Source organism: Heptranchias perlo, chromosome 5 (genome assembly GCF_035084215.1).
Source record: "Heptranchias perlo isolate sHepPer1 chromosome 5, sHepPer1.hap1, whole genome shotgun sequence".
Taxonomy (NCBI): Eukaryota; Metazoa; Chordata; class Chondrichthyes; order Hexanchiformes; family Hexanchidae; genus Heptranchias; species Heptranchias perlo.
Window position 1 is genome coordinate 116,912,788 of NC_090329.1, and position 23,569 is coordinate 116,936,356.

The 23,569-nt window shown below is 45.0% G+C and overlaps 1 protein-coding gene across 2 annotated transcripts in view; it reads right to left on the minus strand.

Annotated features, from left to right (window-relative positions):
* Positions 1–289: 289 nt before the first annotated feature.
* The window catches only part of nphp1 (nephronophthisis 1), a 123,088-nt gene continuing 99,808 nt past the window's right edge, over positions 290–23,569 (minus strand). Inside the window, exons 19-20 of one of the 2 annotated variants that reach the window (XM_067985080.1) lie at positions 17,280–17,324; positions 290–956 (exon numbers count right to left, since the gene is read on the minus strand). In XM_067985080.1, coding sequence (XP_067841181.1) covers positions 678–956; positions 17,280–17,324 — 324 coding nt within the window. In that variant the 3' untranslated portion in view covers positions 290–677. Of the gene's footprint in view, positions 957–17,279; positions 17,325–19,173; positions 19,261–23,569 lie in introns of those variants that run through there. The other variant, XM_067985081.1, reaches the window with a different exon arrangement.

A 23,569-nucleotide genomic window follows, 5' to 3' on the forward strand; every position in this document is an offset into this window, starting at 1 on the left:
TCCACGGAACAGCTGATTCCAAGGAGAATCTAGAAGAGGTTTTTAAGATTATGAAAGGTTTTGAGAGGGTAAATAGTGAAAGATTGTTTTCATTGATTGGGGAATTGGTAACAAATGAGCATATCACTGGATAAGGTAAATATTTTTTTCATATAGAGAATTGTAAGAACATGGAATGCTTTACTAAAAGCATGATGTGGAGATGCCGGTGATGGACTGGGGTTGACAATTGTAAACAATTTTACAACACCAAGTTATAGTCCAGCAATTTTATTTTAAAATAAAATTGCTGGACTATAACTTGGTGTTGTAAAATTGTTTACAATTACTAAAAGCAGCTATTGGAGCAGAGATTACATCATCATTTAAAAGGGATTGGATAAGTATTTGAAAAGGAAGAATATAAAAGGATACAGGGAAAGGGCAAGGAAATAAGATTTGTGCCCATAGCTCCAGCTGAAAAGCTAGCAACAGCACAGATGTGAGGGGCCAAACAGCCTCCATCTGTGCTGTAATTTCTATGAGTCTAAGATAACATAAATCATGCTGAAATACTACCATCATGCCACTTGCACGTGATATTCTGAGGATAAAACTGACATGGTTACTTTGGCTCTTTTCCCTCAGATGAACACTTTCTCATGAAAACTATTCCCCTTTAATGAGGGATTCATGGCTCAGTCTACAGCAACAGTCTTTCTGGTCATTCCCAGGAAATCATAGCTGATCTCTGAAATATCAAAAACATGATAAGCATGTTCCGGAGAAAGCAGGCTATAAAGGGAGCCATTTCTCTCTTGGCTTTGCTGTAAAAAGTCAGCAATATGCTTCCAGCGGCTGATTTCAACTTCATCGTCGGCCCATTTGTTTGCTGGTAGAGTTATGGAACGAAGAAGAGGATATACACTGTCATGGTACACTTGGACAAATAAATGCTTCATAAACTCTTCATCTCTCTGTAAAGAACAGAAATGAATTGTAAACTATTTCAATAACAATTCTTTTAAAAGTATTAGTAATGCTTTTGTTACGATTTAGTTGTCAAAAGATGTAAACAGTTAAAAACGAAACAAAAAATCCAATCAAATCCTGAGTTAATAGTATCCAGCAGGACAGGGTCCTATTCTAAACAACAGACACCTTAAATTGTTGCATCCTTCTAATACCAAATTAATTGCACTAATGTAAAATGAACAACTATTGATTAGCATCAAGTGCCAGGTATTGACAGGTTTGGGGCAAATTTATACATTAAAAACAATTTGAGATTGCAGTTTTACTGTCATTTTGCAGCATACAAAACGTATAATTCTGGAGTGAGATCGATGATCCATTTATATTTGTACTTTAAATCTCTACAAAATTGTATTGAGAAGGAGAAATGAATTCCCAGCAGCGGAGAATTTCAAACTAGATCACAGGTTGCAGTAAATCTTTGGTTCCATGGAGTGTAGTTGCACAGAAGAACATCTGTTGAATGAGTGTGTCATGAAGTTATGACATCATGAAACCAGAAGCATCAGACAGCAAGATATGGTTAGCTTTTCCCGCACATGTTAACAGTATGCACACGTTGTGTGGCCCTGAACCAGAATCTCAAAAAAAAAATCGAATACAGCAGATTCTCCATAAGAAATATGAGATTACTTTATACTTGAGGACACTCTGCTCTCACATGCCTATGTACAGTATAGATGCACCCGTAGAATATTATTTTTAATTAGTTCTCGGGATGTGGGCATTGCTAGCAAAGCCGGCATTTATCACCCATCCCTAGTTACCCTTGAGAATGTGGTGCCTAAAAAACAGGCATTGGGGGACACAATTTCTAGGCCCAAGAATGTTGCGCATACTCATTTCAAACACTCCTAGTCTCTCTCTGGGTCTTGTCCATACTTCTGTGTTACATAACAACGCTGGTCCTATAAATCTACAGACCTCCAATTTCACTGGTGCAAAGATATTCTGGGCATTCCAAACTGTCACATTTTATTGTGCTCCTCTTGCGACATGTACTTTTTTTTTTAAACACATATTTGGTGTATATTTCTTTGTTGCGAATCATGCCTCTTTGGCAAACTTATTTTGTGACTCAGCTGAAGTGCTCCCTGCTGATATCTTCAAGTGTTTTCTTCACCTAAACGTTGCTCTTTTAAACAAGTTATTTTTTCCCCCATTGCAATGCAAAGGCTGCGATGACAAAGAAACTTGGCAGCGTCCAAGAAAAGATTCTAATTCAGTTTTAGAAAGTTACTGCATTTTGCTTCATAAGTCCCTCTCTTTACGTACCTCTTCCCTCGGGACGTTGCTGACCAGTGCACTCTATATAATTTAAGCTCTCTGCACAGGTAAATTGTACGAGCCCTTGATACATCCAGCTTTTCTATCACATCATTTAGCCTCGTTTTCCTCTACCTGCTATCAATCTGTTACCATCAATTTTTCTAGATAGTAATCACACAACAATTTTCCTGTGACTACCCCTTCTCCAAATAAAGTGCCCATACTATGTCACTTTTCTCATCACAATCAGCCTCTCCACCTCAAGCTGGTTCAAGGACCCACTTATCAGTCACTCTTTTCCAATTAATTTTCTGCATGTGTCTGTAGCTTCATCATTCAAATGTCTCACCTAGTCTAATCCCACACCCCATATCCTTTAATATTCCTCTTTTTCCCATAACTATCTAATTCCCTCTTTAAAAAACTTATGGACTCAACAGTTTGTGGCTGAGAATTCCACATTCTAACCAAAAAATTCTAACCTCCCCTTTAATTCTTTTTGTGAATAAATTAAATTTGTGCCCTTTCATTACCATCTCACTGACCAGTGGAAACCATTTACCCTATCATAATTCTCCATAATCTTAAAGACCTTTATCATTTTTCTAATCATAATATCTGAACCTTCTCCGCTCTGATGAAAAAAGCCCCAATTGCTCAAGCCTCTCTTCATAATTCTAACCTATCATCACGGGTAACATTGTGAATCTATGCTGCACCTTTTCCATTGATCTTATATCCTTCCTATTATGGGGTACCCAAAATGGGGCACACAATACTCATTATTTCAACGCTCAAGATCTAATTTTCCCATCTGTACAATGTTGTGGACCACAAATAGTGCTTAAGTATTCTATTTCTTACAACCTGGTTGATTTTACAGTTGCACACAAATTCATTCATCTTAGTAAATACCTCTTTTGTAATTGCTGATCTCTGTAACTTCTGGATTACTTCAGCCACCTAAGTAAATTATTCTATCAGCTTGTTCCATTTCTACACTGTTCATTTGGACTTTAATTTGAGAGGTCCTTTTTTGTGATTACCATCAAGTTAGTCTGTTCAGCTTTTATTTTTAAACCATATCCCAAACTTGCCTGATTTCCCTTCTCAAATATTCCTTGTAACCTCTCTTACGTAACTGCAATTTGTACTTCATCATCAGTGCATTTACCAATTTGTTACCAATTTCCCAGTGAACTTGAAACCCAAATTCTAACTCACCCAGTCTGGTTTTCCAAATGAATTCAGAGTAGACGTTTAAGAAGATTGCGTTACTAGAAAATCTTGCCTCACTTGTCTTTCGATCTTTGTCCATTTTGTTAACCCATTACCAGCTCCTATTGCTGCCTGTTGTTCCCAGTAATGATAATTCATAAGTTTTAGGTCTTTCCCATCAATTCCAGCTCTTTGCAGGATGTATATTAATTTTTGTACTTCAAAGTCAAACACTTGTAATATACAAAGTATAGATACACTTTGATCTTCATTTCTGTTGCTCAATTATCAATCTCAACCAAATATTCCTTTGTGTACATCTTCCCCACTTCTAAAGTAAAACTATTACTCATTTAATTTCCAATCCACCTCCTTTTTATTACATAGGAACGGGAGTAGGCCATTCAGCCCCTCGAGACTGTTCTGCCATTCAATGAGATCATGGCTGATCTGTATCCTAACTCCATCCACCCGTCTTGGCTCCATATCCCTTAATACCCTTGGCTTGCAAAAATCTATCGATCTCAGATTTAAAATTATTAATTGAGCTAGCACCTACTGCTTTTTGTGGGAGAGAGTTCTGCACTTCTACCACCAAAGTAGCACTTCTTAACTTCTCTCCCAAATGACCTGGCTCTGATTTTAAGGTTTCTCTCTATCGACCCTATCAATTCTTTTCAAAATCCTAAAAACCTCAATCAAATCACCCCTTAACCTTCTATATTCCAGGGAATACAAGCCTAGTTTATGTACTCTCACTTCATAATTTAACCCTTGGAGCCCTAGTAACATTCTGATGAATCTATGCTGCACTCCTTCCAAGGCCAATATATTTTTTCTAAGGTACAGTGCCCAGAACAGTACACAGTACTCCAGACGTGGTCTAACCAGGGCTTTGTATAGTTGCAGCCAAACTTCCTCCCTTTATATTCTAGCCCTCTAACATTCCATTAACCTTTTTGATTATTTTTTGTACCTGACTACTACATTTTAGTGATCTGTGTACATGGACCTCATAATCTCTTTGGACCTCCACTGTTTCTAGCTTTTCACCATTTAAAAAATATCAATCCTTTTTTGGTCCAAAATTGATGACCTCACACTTACCTGCGTTGAAATCCATCTGCAACGGTTAGCTTTTTTCCCTCACATGTTAACAGTATACACACATTGTGGGGTCCTGAACCAAAATCTTAAAAAAAAATTGAATACAGCAGATTCTCCATAAGAAATATATGATTACTTTATACTTGAGGACACTCTGCTATCACATGTCTATGTACAGTATAGATGCACCCGTAGAATATTACTTTTAATTAGTTCTCGAGGTGTGGGCGTCGCTGACAAGGCCGGCATTTCATAGAATCATAGAAAATTTACGGCACAGAAGGAGGCCATTCGGCCCATCGTGTCCACACGGCTGAGAAACGAGCCACCCAGCCTAATCCCACCTTCCCACATTTGGTCCGTAGCCCTACAGGTCACGGCTCTTCAGGTGCACATTCAGGTATTTTTTAAATGAGTTGAGGGTTTCTGCCTCGACCACCCTCTCAGGCAGTGAGTTCCAGACCCCCACCACCCTCTGGCGAAATTTTTTTTCCCTCATTTCGGCTCTAATCCTTCTACCAATCACTTTAAATCCATGCCCCCTGGTTATTGACACCTCCACTAAGGGAATAGGACCTTCCTATCCACTCTATCTAGGCCCCTCATAATTTTGTACACCTCAATCAAATCGCCCCTCAGCCTCCTCTGTTCCAAGGAAAACAACCCCAGCCTATCCAATCTGTCATCATAGCTAAAATTCTCCAGTCCTGGCAACATCCTCGTAAATCTCCTCTGCACCCTCTCTAGTGCAATTACATCCTTCCTGTAATGTGGTGACCAGAACTGCGCGCAGTACTCAAGCTGCGGCCGAACTAGTGTTTTATACAGTTCCAGCATAACATCCCTGCTTTCATATTCTATGCCTCGGCTAATAAAGGAAAGCACTCCATATGCCTTCTTAACCACCTTATCTACCTGTCCTGCTACCTTCAGGGATCTGTGGACATGCACTCCAAGGTCCCTCACTTCCTCTACACCTCAGTATCCTCCCATTTATTCGCTCTCCCTAAATGCATCACCTCACACTTCTCCGGATTGAACTCCATTTGCTACTTTTCTGCCCATCTGACCAGTCCATTGATATCTTCCAGCAGTCTACAGCTTTCCTCCTCACTATCAACCACATGGCCTATCTTTGTGTCATCCACAAATTTCTTAATCATGCCCCCTAAGTTTAAGTCCAAATCGTTAATGTATACCACAAAAAGCAAAGGGCCTAGTACCGAGCCTTGCGGCACCCCACTGGAAACAGCCTTCAAGTCGCAAAAACACCAGTCGATCATTACCTTTTGCTTCCTGCCACTGAGCCAATTTTGGATCCAATTTGCCACATTCCCTTGGATCCCATGGGCCTTTACTTTTTTGACCAATCTGCCATGTGGGACCTTGTCAAAAGCCTTGCTAAAATCCACGTAGACTATATCAATTACGCTACCCTCATCAATCCTCCTTGTCATCTCCTCGAAAAATTCAATCAAGTTAGTCAGACACAACCTCCCCTTAACAAATCCGTGCTGACTGTCCTTGATTAGTCCGTGCCTTTCTAAGTGGCAGTTTATCCTGTCCCTCAGAATTGATTCCAATAATTTGCTCACAACCGAGGTTAGGCTGACTGGCCTGTAATTACTCCGTCTATCCTTCGCTCCCTTTTTAAACAATGGTACAATGTTAGCAGTCCTCCAATCCTCCGGCACTACGCCTGTATCCAGTGAAGTTTGGAAAATGATTGTTAAAGCCTCCGCTATTTCCTCCATGGCTTCTTTTAACAGCCTGGGATACATTTCATCCAGCCCTGGTGATTTATCCACTTTCAAAGATGCTAATTCCTTTAATACTTCCTCTCTCACTATGTTTATCCCATCCAATATTTCACACTCCTCCTTAACTTCAATCCCTGCATCATCCCTCTCCTTTGTAAAGACAGATGCAAAGTATTCATTAAGAACCATACCCACATCTTCTGCCTCCACACATGGTTTACCTTTTTGGTCTCGAATAGGCCCTACTCTTTCCTTAGTTATCCTCTTGCTCTTAATGTATTTATAAAATATCATTGGGTTTTCTTTGACTTTACCTGCTAATATTTTTTCATGCCCTCTCTTTGCTTTCTTAATTTCCATTTTAACTTCACCCCTGCACTTTGTATACTCATCTAAGATTTCTGTAGTATTGAGTTCCCGGTGTCTATCATAGGCTTTCTTTTTCTGCCTTATCTTACCCTGAATGCTTCTTGACATCCAGGGGGCTCTAGATTTGGCAGCCCTTCCCTTTTTCTTTGTGGGAACATGTTTACCCTGAACCCCTTGAATCACCCCTTTGAATGTCTCCCACTGTTCTGACACTGATTTACCTTCAAGTAGCTGTCTCCAGATTACTTCTGCTAAATCACTTCTCAGTTTAGTAAAATTGGCCTTTCCCCAATTGAAAACTTTAATTCCTGCTCTGTCTTTGTCCTTTTCCATAACTATGCTAAAACTAACTGTATTATGATCACTACCACCAAAATGCTCTCCTACTGCTACTTCTTCCACCTGCCCCTCTTCATTTCCTAGAACTAAATCCAGAACTGCCTCTCGTTGGGCTTGCTATTTATTGCCCATCCCTAGTTGCCCTTGAGAATGTGGTGCCTAAAAAACAGGCATTGTGCAATACAATTTCTAGGCCCAAGAATGTTGCGCATACTCATTTCAAACACTCCTAGTCTCTCTCTGGGTCTTGTCCATACTTCTGTGTTACATAGCAATGCTGGTCCTATCAATCACCGTCCTAAATGGGATAGATTCAGAACAGATCTAGCAGCTCAAAACTGGGCATCCATGAGGCGCTGTGGGCCATCAGCAGCAGCAGAATTGTATTCCAGCACAATCTGTAACCTCATGGCCCGGCATATTCCTCACTCTACCATTACCAACAAGCCAGGGGATCAACCCTGGTTCAATGAGGAGTGTAGAAGAGCATGCCAGGAGCAGCACCAAGCGTACCTAAAAATGAGGTGCCAACCTGGTGAAGCTACAACTCAGGACTACATGCATGCTAAACAGCGGAAGCAACATGCTATAGACAGAGCTAAGCGATTCCACAACCAACGGATCAGATCAAAGCTCTGCAGTCCTGCCACATCCAGTCATGAATGGTGGTGGACAATTAAACAACGAACGGGAGGAAGAGGCTCTGCAAACATCCCCATTCTCAATGATGGCGGAGTGCAGCACGTGAGTGCAAAAGACAAGGCTGAAGCGTTTGCAACCATCTTCAGCCAGAAGTGCTGAGTGGATGATCCATCTCAGCCTCCTCCCGATATCCCCACCATCACGGAAGCCAGTCTTCGGCCAATTCGATTCACTCCACGTGATATCAAGAAACGGCTGAGTGCACTGGATACAGCAAAGGCTATGGGCCCCGACAACATACTGGCTGTAGTGCTGAAGACTTGTGCTCCAGAACTAGCTGCTCCTCTAGCCAAGCTGTTCCAGTATAGCTACAACACTGGCATCCACCCGACAATGTGGAAAATTGCCCAGGTATGTCCTGTCCACAAAAAGCAGGACAAATCCAATCCGGCCAATTACCGTCCCATCAGTCTACTCTCAATCATCAGCAAAGTGATGGAAGGTGTCGTCGACAGTGCTATCTAGCGGCACTTACTCACCAATAACCTGCTCACCGATGCTCAGTTTGGGTTCCGCCAGGACCACTCGGCTCCAGACCTCATTACAGCCTTGGTCCAAACATGGACAAAAGAGCTGAATTCCAGAGGTGAGGTGAGAGTGACTGCCCTTGACATCAAGGCAGCATTTGACCGAGTGTGGCACCAAGGAGCCCTAGTAAAATTGAAGTCAATGGGAATCAGGGGGAAAACTCTCCAGTGGCTGGAGTCATACCTAGCGCAAAGGAAGATGGTAGTGGTTGTTGGAGGCCAATCATCTCAGCCCCAGGGCATTGCTGCAGGAGTTCCTCAGGGCAGTGTCCTAGGCCTAACCATCTTCAGCTGCTTCATCAATGACCTTCCCTCCATCATAAGGTCAGAAATGGGGATGTTCGCTGATGACTGCACAGTGTTCAGTTCCATTCGCAACCCCTCAGATAATGAAGCAGTCCGAGCCTGCATGCAGCAAGGCCTGGACAACATCGAGGCTTCGGCTGATCAGTGGCAAGTAACATTCGCGCCAGATAAGTGCCAGGCAATGACCATCTCCAACAAGAGAGAGTCTAACCACCTCCCCTTGACATTCAACGGCATTACCATCGCCGAATCCCCCACCATCAACATCCTGGGGGTCACCATTGACCAGAAACTTAACTGGACCAGCCATATAAATACTGTGGCTACGAGAGCAGGTCAGAGGCTGGGTATTCTGCGGCGAGTGACTCACCTCCTGACTCCCCAAAGCCTTTCCACCATCTACAAGGCACAAGTCAGGAGTGTGATGGAATACTCTCCACTTGCCTGGATGAGTGCAGCTCCAACAACACTCAAGAAGCTCGACACCATCCAAGATAAAGCAGCCCGCATGATTGGCACCCCATCCACCACCCTAAACATTCACTCCCTTCACCACCGGCGCACTGTGGCTGCAGTGTGTACCATCCACAGGATGCACTGCAGCAACTCGCCAAGGCTTCTTCGACAGCACCTCCCAAACCCGCGACCTCTACCACCTAGAAGGACAAGAGCAGCAGGCGCATGGGAACAACACCACCTGCACGTTCCCCTCCAAGTCACACACCATCCCGACTTGGAAATATATCGCCGTTCCTTCATTGTCGCTGGGTCAAAATCCTGGAACTCCCTTCCTAACAGCACTGTGGGAGAACCGTCACCACACGGACTGCAGCGGTTCAAGAAGGCGGCTCACCACCACCTTCTCGAGGGCAATTAGGAATGGGCAATAAATGCCAGCCTTGCCGGCGACGCCCACATCCCGTGAACGAATTTTAAAAAATCTACAGACCTTCAATTTCACAGGTGCAGAGATATTCTGGGCATTCCAAATTGTTTAATTTTTATTGTGCTCCTCTTGCGACACATACTTTTTTTTTTACATGTTTGGTGTTTGTTTCTTTGTTGTGAATCATGCCTCCTTGCCAAACATACTGTGACTCAGCTCAGGTGCTCCCTGCTGATATCTCCAAGTGTTTTCTTCACCTAAACATTGCTCTTTTAAACAAGTTATTTTTTTCCCTCATTGCAATGCAATGGTTGTGATGACAAAAAAAAACTCGGCAGCGTTCAAGAAAAAATTCTAATTTAAACTCTGCTTCAGTTTTAGAAAGTTACTGCATTATGCTTCATAGATCCCTCTCTTTATGTACCTCTTCCCTCGGGACGTTGCTGACCAGTGCACTCCATATAATTTAAGCTCTCTGCACAGGTAGATTGTACGAGCCCTTGATACATCCAGCTTTTCTATCACATCATTTAGCCTCGTTTTCCTCTACCTGCTATTGATCTGTTACCATCAACTTTTCTAGACAGTAATCATGCAACAATTTTCCTTGTAACTACCACTACCCCAAATAAAGTGCCCATACTATGTCACTTTTCTCATCACAATCAGCCTCTCCACCTCAAGCTGGTTCAAGGACCCACTTATCAGTCACTCTTCTTTTCCAGTTAATTTTCTGCATGGGTCGATAGCACCTTAACTGAAATGTCTCACCTAGTCTAATCTCACTCCCAATATCCTTTTTAACACATCTATCTAATTCCCGCTTTAAAAAACTTATGGACTCAACAGTTTGTGGCTGAGAATTCCACATTCTAACCTCCCATTTAATTCTTTTTGTGAATAAATTAAATTTGTGCCCTTTCATTACCATCTCACTGACCAGTGCAAACCATGGGGGAGAAATTGGATAAGAGCAGTCTTCGGGCACGGGTAGCGTAATGTGCTAGTACCCCCGCGTCCAATGACCCCTGCGCAGGTAGGACGAGAGTTTCCTCCGGCCTGAGAACTTACCTCCAACCAGCGTTCCAGTCCAGGCTTTGCATGTCGATTCAATGCAATTTGCACTTTCCACCAGCAGATGGAGTCCCAATCTCAAAGGAAGGATGTTTCTTGGAAACCTCTTAAAGGTAGCTGGTACCTGTTATTTACTGAAAATAACAGTCTGCTGTCTGCACGGAGTCTGAACGGAGATCAGACATCACACATGTAAAACACAGATGCAGCTCCCGTCCCTATGTTTACAAACTGAAAACACTGAATAAAGGTTGCGCACTACTAAATTCCACATCCTCCAATCTGCCGATCTGAGTTGGTACCAGGCCTGCGAGAGTGCGTGCACCAAGGTTCTCTGCTGATGCACTAGAGGTCTTGGTGCAAGAGGTGGACAGAAGGAGGGGCATCCTGTATCTACTGGGGCGGGGGGGGGGGGGGGGGGGGGGGCGGCAAGAGACCCTCCAGACATATACCCAAAAGGCAGTGGGAGGCAGCGGGGGACGAAGTCAATGCCAGGTGGCATAGCATCATGAACATGGATGCAGTGCAGGAAGAAGTTCAATGCTTTGACGAGTGGGCAACGTGAGTGAGGTCAACTGTCAAATGGTGTCTCCTACCAATTGCATCACTAGCAGGATCCATTGCTCCACGCACTACACTGCCCATCACCCACATACCAACAAACTCTTTCCATCAGTACCCAACTCTTCCAATTAGATGCTTCCTCTCACCCTTACACATTACCTCCGTTGCAAGCCGCCCACCCACAACTCACAGGTCACACACACTGGCAGCTATTCACCCATGACAGGCACATCACCCAGACACACATCCTGCTTTCTTGCAGGAGAAGGTGGTGCATAACAGGAGGCAGCAAGTGGCAGTGGCATTTAGCCCCTCGAGCCTGTTCCGCCATTCAATGAGATCATGGCGGACCTGTCACCTAACTCCAAACACCCGCCTTAGCCCCATATCCCTTAATTTTTAAAACATTCGTTCATGGGATGTGGGCGTCGCTGGCGAGGCCGGCATTTGTTGCCCATCCCTAATTGCCCTCGAGAAGGTGGTGGTGAGCCACCTTCTTGAACCGCTGCAGTCCGTGTGGTGACAGTTCTCCCACAGTGTTGTTAGGAAGGGAGTTCCAGGATTTTGACCCAGTGACGATGAAGGAACAGCGATATATTTCCAAGTTGAGATGGTGTGTGACTTGGAGGGGAACTTGCAGGTGGTGTTGTTCCCATGTGCCTGCTGCTCTTGTCCTTCTAGGTGGTAGAGGTCGCGGGTTTGGGAGGTGCTGTCGAAGAAGCCTTGGCGAATTGCTGCGGTGCATCCTGTGGATGGTACACACTGCAGCCACAGTGCGCTGGTGGTTAAGGGAGTGAATGTTTAGGGTGGTGGCTGGGGTGCCAATCAAGCGGGCTGCTTTATCTTGGATGGTGTCGAGCTTCTTGAGTGTTGTTGGAGCTGCACTCATCCAAGCAAGTGGAGAGTATTCCATCACACTCCTGACTTGTGCCTTGTAGATGGTGGAAAGGTTTTGGGGAGTCAGGAGGTGAGTCACTCGCCACAGAATACCCAGCCTCTGACCTGTTCTCGTAGCCACAGTATTTATATGGCTGGTCCAGTTAAGTTTCTGGTCAATGGTGACCCCCAGGATGTTGATGGTGGGTGATTCGGCGATGGTAATGCCATTGAATGTCAAGAGGAGGTGGTTAGACTCTCTCTTGTTAGAGATGGTCATTGTCTGGCACTTATCTGGCGCGAATGTTACTTGCCACTTATGAGCCCAAGCCTGGATGTTGTCCAGGTCTTGCTGCATGTGGGCTCGGACTGCTTCATTATTTGAGGGGTTGCGAATGGAACTGAACACTGTGCAATCATCAGCGAACATCCCCATTTCTGACCTTATGATGGAGGGAAGGTCATTGATAAAGTAGCTGAAGATGGTTGGGCCTAGGATACTGCCCTGAGGATCTGCTGCAGCAATGTCCTGGGGCTGAGATGGTTGGCCTCCAACAACCACTCCCATCTTCCTTTGTGCTAGGTATGACTCCAGCCACTGGAGAGTTTTCCCCGATTCCCATTGACTTCAATTTTACTAGGGCTCCTTGGTGCCACACTCGGTCAAATGCTGCCTTGATGTCAAAGGCAGTCACTCTCACCTCACCTCTGGAATTCAGCTCTTTTGTCCGTGTTTGGACCAAGGCTGTAACGAGGTCTGGAGCCGAGTGGACCTGGCGGAACCCAAACTGAGCATTGGTGAGCAGGTTATTGGTGAGTAAGTCGACGACACCTTCCATCACTTTGCTGATGATTGAGAGTAGACTGATGGGGCGGTAATTGGCCGGATTGGATTTGTCCTGCTTTTTGTGGACAGGACATACTTGGGCAATTTTCCACATTGTCGGGTAGATGCCAGTGTTGTAGCTGTACTGGAACAGCTTGGCTAGAGGCGCAGCTAGTTCTGGAGCACAAGTCTTCAGCATGACAGCTGGGATGTTGTCGGGGCCCATAGACTTTGCTGTATCCAGTGCACTCAGCCGTTTCTTGATATCACGTGGAGTGAATTGAATTGGCTGAAGACTGGCTTCTGTGATGGCGGGGGTATCGGGAAGAGGCAGAGATGGATCATCCACTCGGCACTTCTGACTGAAGATGGATGCAAATGCTTCAGCCTTGTCTTTTGCACTCACGTGCTGGACTCTGCCATCATTGAGGATGGGGATGTTTGCAGAGCCTCCTCCTCCCGTTAGTTGTTTCATTGTCCACCACCATTCACAACTGGATTTGGCAGGACTGCAGAGCTTTGATCTGATCCGTTGGTTGTGGAATCGCTTAGCTCTGTCTATAGCATGTTGCTTCCGCTGTTTAGCACGCACGTAGTCCTGAGTTGTAGCTTCACCAGGTTGGCACCTCATTTTTAGGTACGCCTGGTGCTGCTCCTGGCATGCTCTTTTGCACTCCTCATTGAACCAGGGTTGATCCCCTGGCTTGTTGGTAATGGTAGAGTGAGGAATATGCCGGGCCATGAGGTTACAGATTGTGCTGGAATCCAGTTCTGCTGCTGCAAGGCCCACAATGCCTCATGGGTGCCCAGTTTTGAGCTGCTTTATCTGTTCTGAATCTATCCCATTTAGCACGGTGGTAGTGCCACACAACACGTTGGATGGTGTCCTCAGTGCGAAGATGGGACTTCATCTCAACGAGGACTGTGCGGTGGTCACTCCTACCAACACGGCCATGGACAGATGCATTTGCGACAGGTAGATTTGTGAGGACGAGGTCAAGTCAGTTTTTCCCTCGTGTTGTTTCTCTCACCACCTGCCGCATGCCCAGTCTGGCAGCTATGTCCTTCAGGACTCTGCCAGCTCGGTCAGTAATGGTGCTACCGAGCCACTCTTGGTGATGGACATTCTGTGCCCTTGCTATCCTCAGTGCTTCCTCCAAGTGGTGTTCAACATGGAGGAGTACTGATTCATCAGCTGAGGGAGGACGGTAGGTGGTAATCAGCAGGAGGTTTCCTTGCCCATGTTTGACCTGATGCCATGAGATTTCATGGGGTCCACAATGTTGAGGACTCCCAGGGCCACACCCTCCTGACTGTATATCACTGTACCGCCACCTCTGGTGGGTTTGTCCTGCCGGTGGGACAGGACATACCCAGGGATGGTGATGGAAGAGTCTGGGACGTTGGCTGAAAGATATGATTCTGTGAGTATGGCTACGTCAGGCTGTTGCTTGACTGGTCTGTGGGACAGATCTCCCAATTTCGGCACAAGTCCCCAGATGTTAGTGAGGAGGACCTTGCAGGGTCGACTGGGCTTGGTTTGCCGTTGTCGTGTCCGCTGCCTAGTGGTCTGATGCCAGGTAGTCCATCCGGTTTTATTCTTATTATGGCTTTTCGTAGCGAGATTTTACAACTGAGTGGCTTGCTAGGCCATTTCAGAGGGCAATTAAGAATTAACCACATTGCTGTGGGTTTGGAGTCACATTTAGGCCAGACCGGGTAAGGACGGCAGGTTTCCTTCTCTGAAGGACATTAGTGAACCAGAGGGGTTTTTATGACAATCCGGTAGTTTCATGGCCACCATTACTGATACTAGTATTTTAATTCCAGATTTTTTATTTAATTAATTGAATTTAAATTAACCAGCTGCCGTGGCGGGATTTAAACTCATGACTCCGGATTTTAGTCCAGGTCTCTGGATTACTAGTCCAGTAACATAACCACTATGCTACCGTACCCCTTAATAACCTTGGTTCACAGAAATCTATTAATCTCAGATTTAGAATTCACAATTGAGCTAGCATCAACTGCCGTTTGCAGAAGAGCGTTCCAAACTTCTCCCATCCTTTGCTTGGAGAAGCATTTCCTAACTTCACTCCTGTACGTCCTGGCTCTAAATGTTCGGCTATATCCCAGTGTCCTAGTATTCAAGTCTAAGAATCCACCAAAAGCAGTTACAAATGCATCAGCAGCCAGAAGCAATAATCCAGCCACTAACCTATGAATCCTGCATGGTCCCTTTAAATAGCACTGGCGGGGGTCTTCCAGGTACTCTAAGACACGTTCAGATGGTCGGGATCAAGACTGTGCGTTGAGTTGAGCATTAAGTGCCAAAATGGTGTCTATCACTTTAAATCAGCGTTACACACTGATTGTTTCCATTTTCTCCTTACTTTACATGCAGCCGGCGTTCGTTACCTGCGCTAACTCCTATTCCAAGATGGCGTCCGGTGTACGTCACGCTGGAAACGTGCGTGCGTATCTAAGATGCCATCTTGGATGTCGGAAAGGCCGTGCAGCGCCGAAACAAATGGCACTGCACGGCCCAATTTAGCGCCCCATTTACCTCATCATAACCCTTGATAACCTTGAAGACCTTTATCATTTTTCTAATCATAATATCTGAACCTTCTCCGCTCTGATGAAAAGCAGACCTACTCGGACCTGTCCTCTTTAGTCCAAAATGGATGACCTCACACTTAACTGCGTTGAAATTCATCTGCCACAGTTTTGCCCAATCACTTAATCTATCAATGTCTCTTTGTAATTTTATGCTTCCATCTACTCTGCTTACTATGCCACCAATTTTTGTGTCATCGCCAAACTTGGATATATGGCTCTCTATTGGGTTATCTAAGTCATTAAAAATATCGTGAATAGTTGAGGCCCCAGCACAGATCCTTGTGGGACACCACTAGTCACTTCCTTCCAATTCGAGTACATACCCATTATCCCTACTCTGTCTCCTACCGCCTAACCAATATCCTAACCAGGTCAATAATTTGCCTTCAATTCCATGAGCTTTAACTTTAGCCAACAGTCTCTTATGTGGAACCTTATCGAATGCCTTCTGCAAGTCCATATAAACTACATCCATAGACATTCCTCTGTCTACTACTTTAGTTACTTCCTCAAAAAATTCAATTAGGTTCGTTAGACATGACCTACCCCTTAGAAATCCATGTTGGCTCTCTCGAATCAGCTCAAATTTTTCTAAGTGCTCAGTCACTCTGTTCTTAATTAAAGATTCCAATAACTTCCCCACAACAGATGTAAGACTAACAGGTCTATAATTACCTGGTTTCTCGCTCACACCATTCTTAAATAATGGAGTTATGTTTGCAATTTTCCAATCTAGAGGGACAATGCCTGAATTGAGAGAGCTATGGAAGATTATGGCTAAAGCATCTGCAATTTCCTCACCTATTTCCTTTAGAACCCCAGGGTGGAAACCATCAGATCCTGGGGATTTGTCAACCTTTAGTGCCATTATTTTTTCTAATACTGTTTTCTTGCTTACATTAACGTTAGTGAGTTAGACTCCTTGATTCATTAGTAGTTTCACTGGAATGTCAAGTATATTATCCTCTTCCTCTTACTAATATGATGATTTTTAGCATTTTCACACCATCGTTCATGAGACTGATGGTTCTGTATTCTCCAAATTCTGTGGCCTTTGTTCTGAACATAGATCTGGCCACGTCCATGAGTAGGATTTCTAACTGTAGATCATATCACAGAGTTGGGCCATTTTCTGTAGGCCAATTTCCCCATCCTGCAGCATCTCTGTTACGGCTTCATCTGCCTTTCCTTTTTTCATATTCTTTATCGCATACTGGATTTTATTGTCAAAATGGAACCCAAGTGCTTCCACACAGAGAGGGAAGGGAAACATTTAAAATAACAAAACTTAAGTGCGCATTCCTCCTAGCAGCAAACTACTGAATGCCACCGAGACAATTCATCTGCTTGAGTTCCAAGCCAGATAATTGTGTGCAGCACAGGCAGACCTAAAAAAATGGTTAGAGAAAGAATTTGTGCTTTCAAAAGTACGGCTCTTTTAGAATTAGCAGCCAGGTAGTTATAAATTAGCTATCATTTTTTTTTGTCGAGGTTCTATTTTTTTCTGTTTATCCCCATCTTAGAAGTCCTTCCAGCCACATACCTCCTGCAGGTTGCCAATGTTGCTCTTGAACTCAAGAGCTGTTTAATGAAGATTCCCCATCTGATAGTGCCTCCCCCTCAACAAAAAACAGCCTGGCCGCGGGTTCGGTACTTTTTCATAGCAGAGACTGGAAACTTTTCAGAATGGAGGAATCAAATCTGTTTCAGGCAGGGGTTTTCTTTCTAAGTTAACATTACTTCATGTTACTGTTAATTTACAGGCAAACCAGACTTGTTCAGAAGCTGAGAACATACACCTAAAAACACAATACTATTACCTTCTCGGACCGCCTTAGAGTTATTTCCTTTTCAGACCATGCACTCTGTCAAATGGAAAACAAACAGATATCAGTGACAGCGAAGAACATTTCTAACATTTACACTGCTTAATAAAACAGTAAAAAAAAACTTCCTTATCCCCAGTTACAGAAATAAAAAATTTAAACAAAGGTCATCTTTAAATAATACATAACAGAACTCCCGCGAGGAATATAGAAAAATCATGGCCTACTACGCCAATTAAGTACAAAGTCATTTTACTAATAATAAAATGAAACTAATACGGGTACGGTAGCATAGTGGTTACATTACTGGACTAGTAATCCAGAGACCTGGAGTCACGAGAATCCCACCACGGCAGCTGGGGAATTTGAATACAATTAAATAAAATCTGGAATTTAAAAAAAATAGTATCAGTAATGGTGGCCATGAAACTACCGGATTGTCGTAAAATCCCATCTGGTTCAGTAATGTCCTTACCCGATCTGGCCTATATGTGACTCCAGACCCACAGCAATGTGGTTGATTCTTAATCACCATCAGAAATGGCCAAGCAAGCCACTCAGTTGTACAATCTCGCTACAGAATAAAACTGGACGGACCACCGGACACGACAAAGGCAAACTAAGCCCAGTCGATCCTGCAAAGTCGTCCTCACTAACATCTGGGGACTTGTGCCAAAATTGGAACAGCTGTCCCACAGACTAGTCAAGCAAAGTCGGACATAGCCATACTCGCAGACTCTTCAATCACCATCTCTGGGTATGTCCTGTCCCACTGGCAGGACAGACCCACCAGAGGTGGCGGTACAGTAGTATACGGAAAGCCAATAAATCCCAAATGCCTGATAATCTGCATCCCAGAGTATTAAAAGAGGTAGCCATGGAAATAGTGGATACATTGGTTGTCATCTTCCAAAATTCTATAGATTATGCAGATTGGAGGGTGGCAAATGTAACCCCACTATTTAAAAAAGGGAGAGAGAAAACAGGGAACTACAGACCAGTTAGCCTAACATTAGTAGTAGGGAAAATGCTAGCGTCTGTTATAAAGGATGTGATAACAAGACACTTAGAAAATATCAACGAGATTAGACAAAGCCAACATGGATTTATGAAAGGGAAATAGTGTTTGACAAACCTACTGGAGTTTTTTTGAGGATGTAACTGGTAGGATAGATAAGGGAGAACCAGCGGATGTGGTGTATTTGGATTTTCAGAAGGCTGTTGACAAAGTCCCGTATAAGTGAGCAAAATTAAAGCACATGGGATTGGGGGTAATATACTGGCATGGATTGAAAATTGGTTAACAGACAGGAAACAGAGAGTAGGAATAAATGGGTCTTTTTCAGGATGGCAGGCAGTGACTAGTGGGGTACCGCAGGGATCAGTGCTTGGGCCCCAGCTATTCACAATATATATCAATGATTTGGATGAGGGAACCAAATGTAATATTTTCAAGTTTGCTGACGATACAAAACTAGGTGGGATCGTGAGTTGTGAGGAGGATGTAAAGAGGCTTCAAGGCAATTTAGACAAGTTGAGTGAGTGGGCAAATACACGGCAGATGCAGTATAACGTGGATAAACGTGACGTTATCTACGTCGGAAGGAAAAACAGAAAGGCAGAGTATTATATAAATGGTGATAGTTTGGGAAATGTTGATGAACAAAGGGACCTGGGTGTCCTTGTACACCAATCACTGAAAGCAAACAAGCAGGTGCAGCAAGCAGTTAGGAAGGTAAATGGTATGTTGGCCTTCATTACAAGAGGATTTGAGTACAGGAGCAAGGACGTCTTACTGCAGTTATACAGGGCCTTGGTGAGACCACACCTGGAGTATTGAGTACAGTTTTTGTCTCTTTACCTAAGAACGGATATACTCACCATAGAGGGAGTGCAGCGAAGGTTCACCAGACTGATTCCTGGGATGGCAGGACTGTTGTATGAGGAGAGATTGGGTCGACTCAGCCTGTATTCACTAGAGTTTAGAAGAATGAGAGGGGATCTCATTGAACCGTATAGAATTCTGACAAGGCGAGACAGACTGGATGCAGGGAGGATGTTTCCCCTGGCTGGGGGGGTCTAGAATGAGGGGTCACAGTCTCAGGAAACGGGGCAGGATATTTAGGACTGAGATGAGGAGAAATTTCTTCACGCAGAAGGTGGTGAACATGTGGAATTCTCAACCACAGAAGGCTGTGGAGACCAAGTCTCTGAATATATTTAAGAAGGAGATAGATAGATTTCTAGACACAGAAGGCATCAAGGGGTATAGGGAGTGGGCGGGAATATGGTATTGAGATAGAGGATCAGCCATGATCATACTGAATTGCGGAGCAGGCTCGAAGGGCCGAATGGCCTACTTCTGCTCCTATTTACTATGTTTCTATACAGTCAGGAGGGAGTGGCCCTGGGAGTCCTCAACATTGACTCTGGACCCCATGAAATCTCATGGCATCAGGTCAAACATGGGCAAGGAAACCTCCTGCTGATTATCACCTACCGCCCTACCTCAGCTGATGAATCAGTCCTCTTCCATGTTGAGCACCACTTGGAGGAAGCACTGAGGGTAGCAAGGGCACAGAATGTACTCTGGTTGGGGGACTTAAAATGTCCATTACCGAGAGTGGTGCGGTAGCAACACTACTGATAGAGCTGGCCGAGTCCTGAAGGACATAACTGCTAGACTGGGCCTGCGGCAGGTGGTGAGCGAACCAACACTAGGGAAAAACCTACTTGACCTCGTCCTCACCAATCTACCTGTCGCAAATGTATCTGTCCATGAATGGTGGTGGACAATTAAATGTTAATTAATGCTCCATGAACATCCCCATCCTCAATGATGGCAGAGTCCAGCACGTGAGTGCAAAGGACAAGGCTGAAGCGTTTGCAACCATCTTCAGCCAGAAGAGGACCCTAGGCAAGACAGAGGGTCAGAGGGATCTTGGTGTGCAAGTTCACAGATCCCTGAAGGCGGCGGAACAGGTAGATAAGGTGGTAAAGAAGGCATATGGGATATTTGCCTTTATTAGCCGAGGCATAGAATATAAGAGCAAGGAGGTTATGATGGAGCTGTATAAAACACTGGTTAGGCCACAGCTGGAGTACTGTGTGCAGTTCTGGTCGCCACACTACAGGAAGGATGTGATCGCTTTGGAGAGGGTGCAGAGGAGATTCACCAGGATGTTACCAGGGCTGCAGCGCTTCAGCTATGAAGAGAGACTGGGAAGATTGGGTTTGTTTTCCTTGGAGCAGAGGAGGCTGAGGGGGGACATGATTGAGGTGTACAAAATTATGAGGGGCACAGATAGGATGGATACTAAGGAGCTTTTTCCCTTCGTTGAGGGTTCTATAACAAGGGGACATAGATTCAAGGTAAAAGGCGGGAGGTTTAGAGGGGATTTGAGAAAGAAGTTTTTCACCCAGAGGGTAGTTGGAGTCTGGAACTCACTGCCTGAAAGGGTTGTGGAGGCAGGAACCCTCACAACATTCAAGAAGCATTTGGATGAGCACTTGAAATGCCATAGCATACAAGGCTACGGACCAAATGCTGGAATATGGGATTAGAGTAGACAGGGCTTGATGGCCGGCGCGGACACGTTGGGCCGAAGGGCCTCTATCCGTGCTGTATAACTCTATGACTCTATGAACTCTAAGTGCTGAGTGGATGGTAGGAGTGACCACGGCACAGTCCTCGTGGAGACGAAGTCCCGTCTTCACACTGAGGACACCATCCAACGTATTATGTGCCACTACCACTATGCTAAATAGGATAGATTCAGAACAGATCCAGCAGCTCAAAATTGGGCATTCATGAGGCGCTGTGGGCCATCAGCAGCAGCAGAATTGTATTCCGCCACAATCTGTAACCTCGTGGCCCGGCATATTCCTCACTCGACCATTACCAACAAGCCAGGGGATCAACCCTGGTTCAATGAGGAGTGTAGAAGAGCATGTCAGGAACAGCACCAGGCATACCTAAAAATGAGGTGCCAACCTGGTGAAGCTACAACTCAGGACTACATGCATTCCAAACAGCGGAAGCAACATGCTATAGACAGAGCTAAGCGATTCCACAACCAACAAAGCTCTGCAGTCCTGCCACATCCAGTCATGAATGGTGGTGGACAATTAAATGTTAATTAATGCTCCATGAACATCCCCATCCTCAATGATGGCGGAGTCCAGCACGTGAGTGCAAAAGACAAGGCTGAAGCGTTTGCAACCATCTTCAGCCAGAAGTGCCGAGTGGATGATCCATCTCGGCCTCCGCCCGATATCCCCACTATCATGGAAGCTAGTCTTCAGCCAATTCGATTCACTCTACGTGATATCAAGAAACGGCTGAGTGCACTAGATACAAAGGCTATGGGCCCCGACAACATCCCGGCTGTAGTGCTGAGGACTTGTGCTCCAGAACTAGCTGCACCCCTAGCCAAGCTGTTCTAGTACAGCTACAACACTGGCATCTACCCGACAATGTGGAAAATTGCCCAGGTATGTCCTGTCCATAAAAAGCAGCACAAATCCAATCCGGCCAATTACTGCTCCATCGGTCTACTCTCAATCATCAGCAAAGTGATGGAAGGTGTTGTCGACAGTGCTATCAAGCGGCACTTACTCACCAATAACTTGCTCACCGATGCTCAGTTTGGGTTCCACCAGGACCACTCGGCTCCAGACCTCATTACAGCCTTGGTCCAAACATGGACAAAAGAACTGAATTCCAGAGGTGAGGTGAGGTGAGAGTGACTGCCCTTGACATCAAGGCAGCATTTGACCAAATGTGGCACCAAGGAGCCCAAGTAAAATTGAAGTCAATGGGAATCAGGGCCAATATTCTCAAGTGGCTGGAGTCATACCTAGCACAAAGGAAGATGGTAGTGGTTGTTGGAGGCGAATCATCTCAACCCCAGGACATTGCTGCAGGAATTCCTCAGGGCAGTGTCCTAGGCCCAACCATCTTCAGCTGCTTCATCAATGACCTTCCCTCCATCATAACATCAGAAATGGGGATGTTCGCTGATGATTGCACAGTGTTCAGTTCCATTCACAACCCCTCAGATAATGAAGCAGTCCGTGCCCGCATGCAGCAAGACCTGGACAGCATCCAGGCTTGGGCTCATAAGTGGCAAGTAACATTCATGCCAGACAATGATCATCTCCAACAAGAGAGAATCTAACCACCTCCCCTTGACATTGAACAGCATTACCATCGCCGAATCCCCCACCATCAACATCCTGGGGGTCACCACTGACCAGAAATACTGTGGCTACAAGAGCAGGTCAGAGGCTGGGTATTCTACAGCGAGTGACTCACCTCCTGACTTCCCAAAGCCTTTCCACCATCCACAAGGCACAAGTAAGGAGTGTAATAGAATACTCTCCACATGCCTGGATGAGTGCAGCTCCAACAACACTCAAGAAGCTCGACACCATCCAGGACAAAGTAGCCCGCTTGATTGGCACCCCATCCACCACCCTAAACAATCACTCCCTTCACCACCAGTGCACTGTGGCTGCAATGTGTACCATCTACAGGATGCACTGCAGCAACTCACCAAGGCTTCTTCAACAGCACCTCCCAAACCTGCAACCTTACCACCTAGAAGGACAAGGGCAGCAGGCACATGGAAACAACACCACCTGCACGTTCCCCTCCAACTCACACACCATCCTGACTTGGAAACATATCGCCGTTCCTTCGTTGTCGCTGGGTCAAAATCCTGGAACTCCCTTCCTAACAGCACTGTGGGAGAACCTTCACCACATGGACTGCAGCGGTTCAAGAAGGAGGCTCACCACCACGTTCTCAAGGGTAATTAGGGATGGGCAATAAATGCCGGCCTCGCCAGTGATGCCCACATCCCATGAACGAATGAAAAAAAACTATCTATAGCGAATCATTACTTTAAAAGACATATTAGGGTGATTGACATCAGTGTTGGGTTAAAAGAAAGACTTTCTCTGTTTGGGCACTCAGTGTGTGCACTCCCAGATGAGCTATGGCACATTGGAGACCTTCCCAACAGGAAGACACAGATCATCTGGCACTTTTAAATTTAGAGTCACACTCCGGGTGCAGAGCTTGAAATGTAGACATGTAACCTCTGTGCCATGCTCTTCGCTATTTTACATTACCTCCCCTCGCTGCTCCAAATTAAATACCTGTCGGGGCTGCAGAACCATGATTACGTGGCAAAGGTATGGGAATCCAGCTCCTCACATTCAGTTTTGAATGCAGACCCGACACAAACCATGTGGCCCTTGGAAATGTAGGTTTCAGA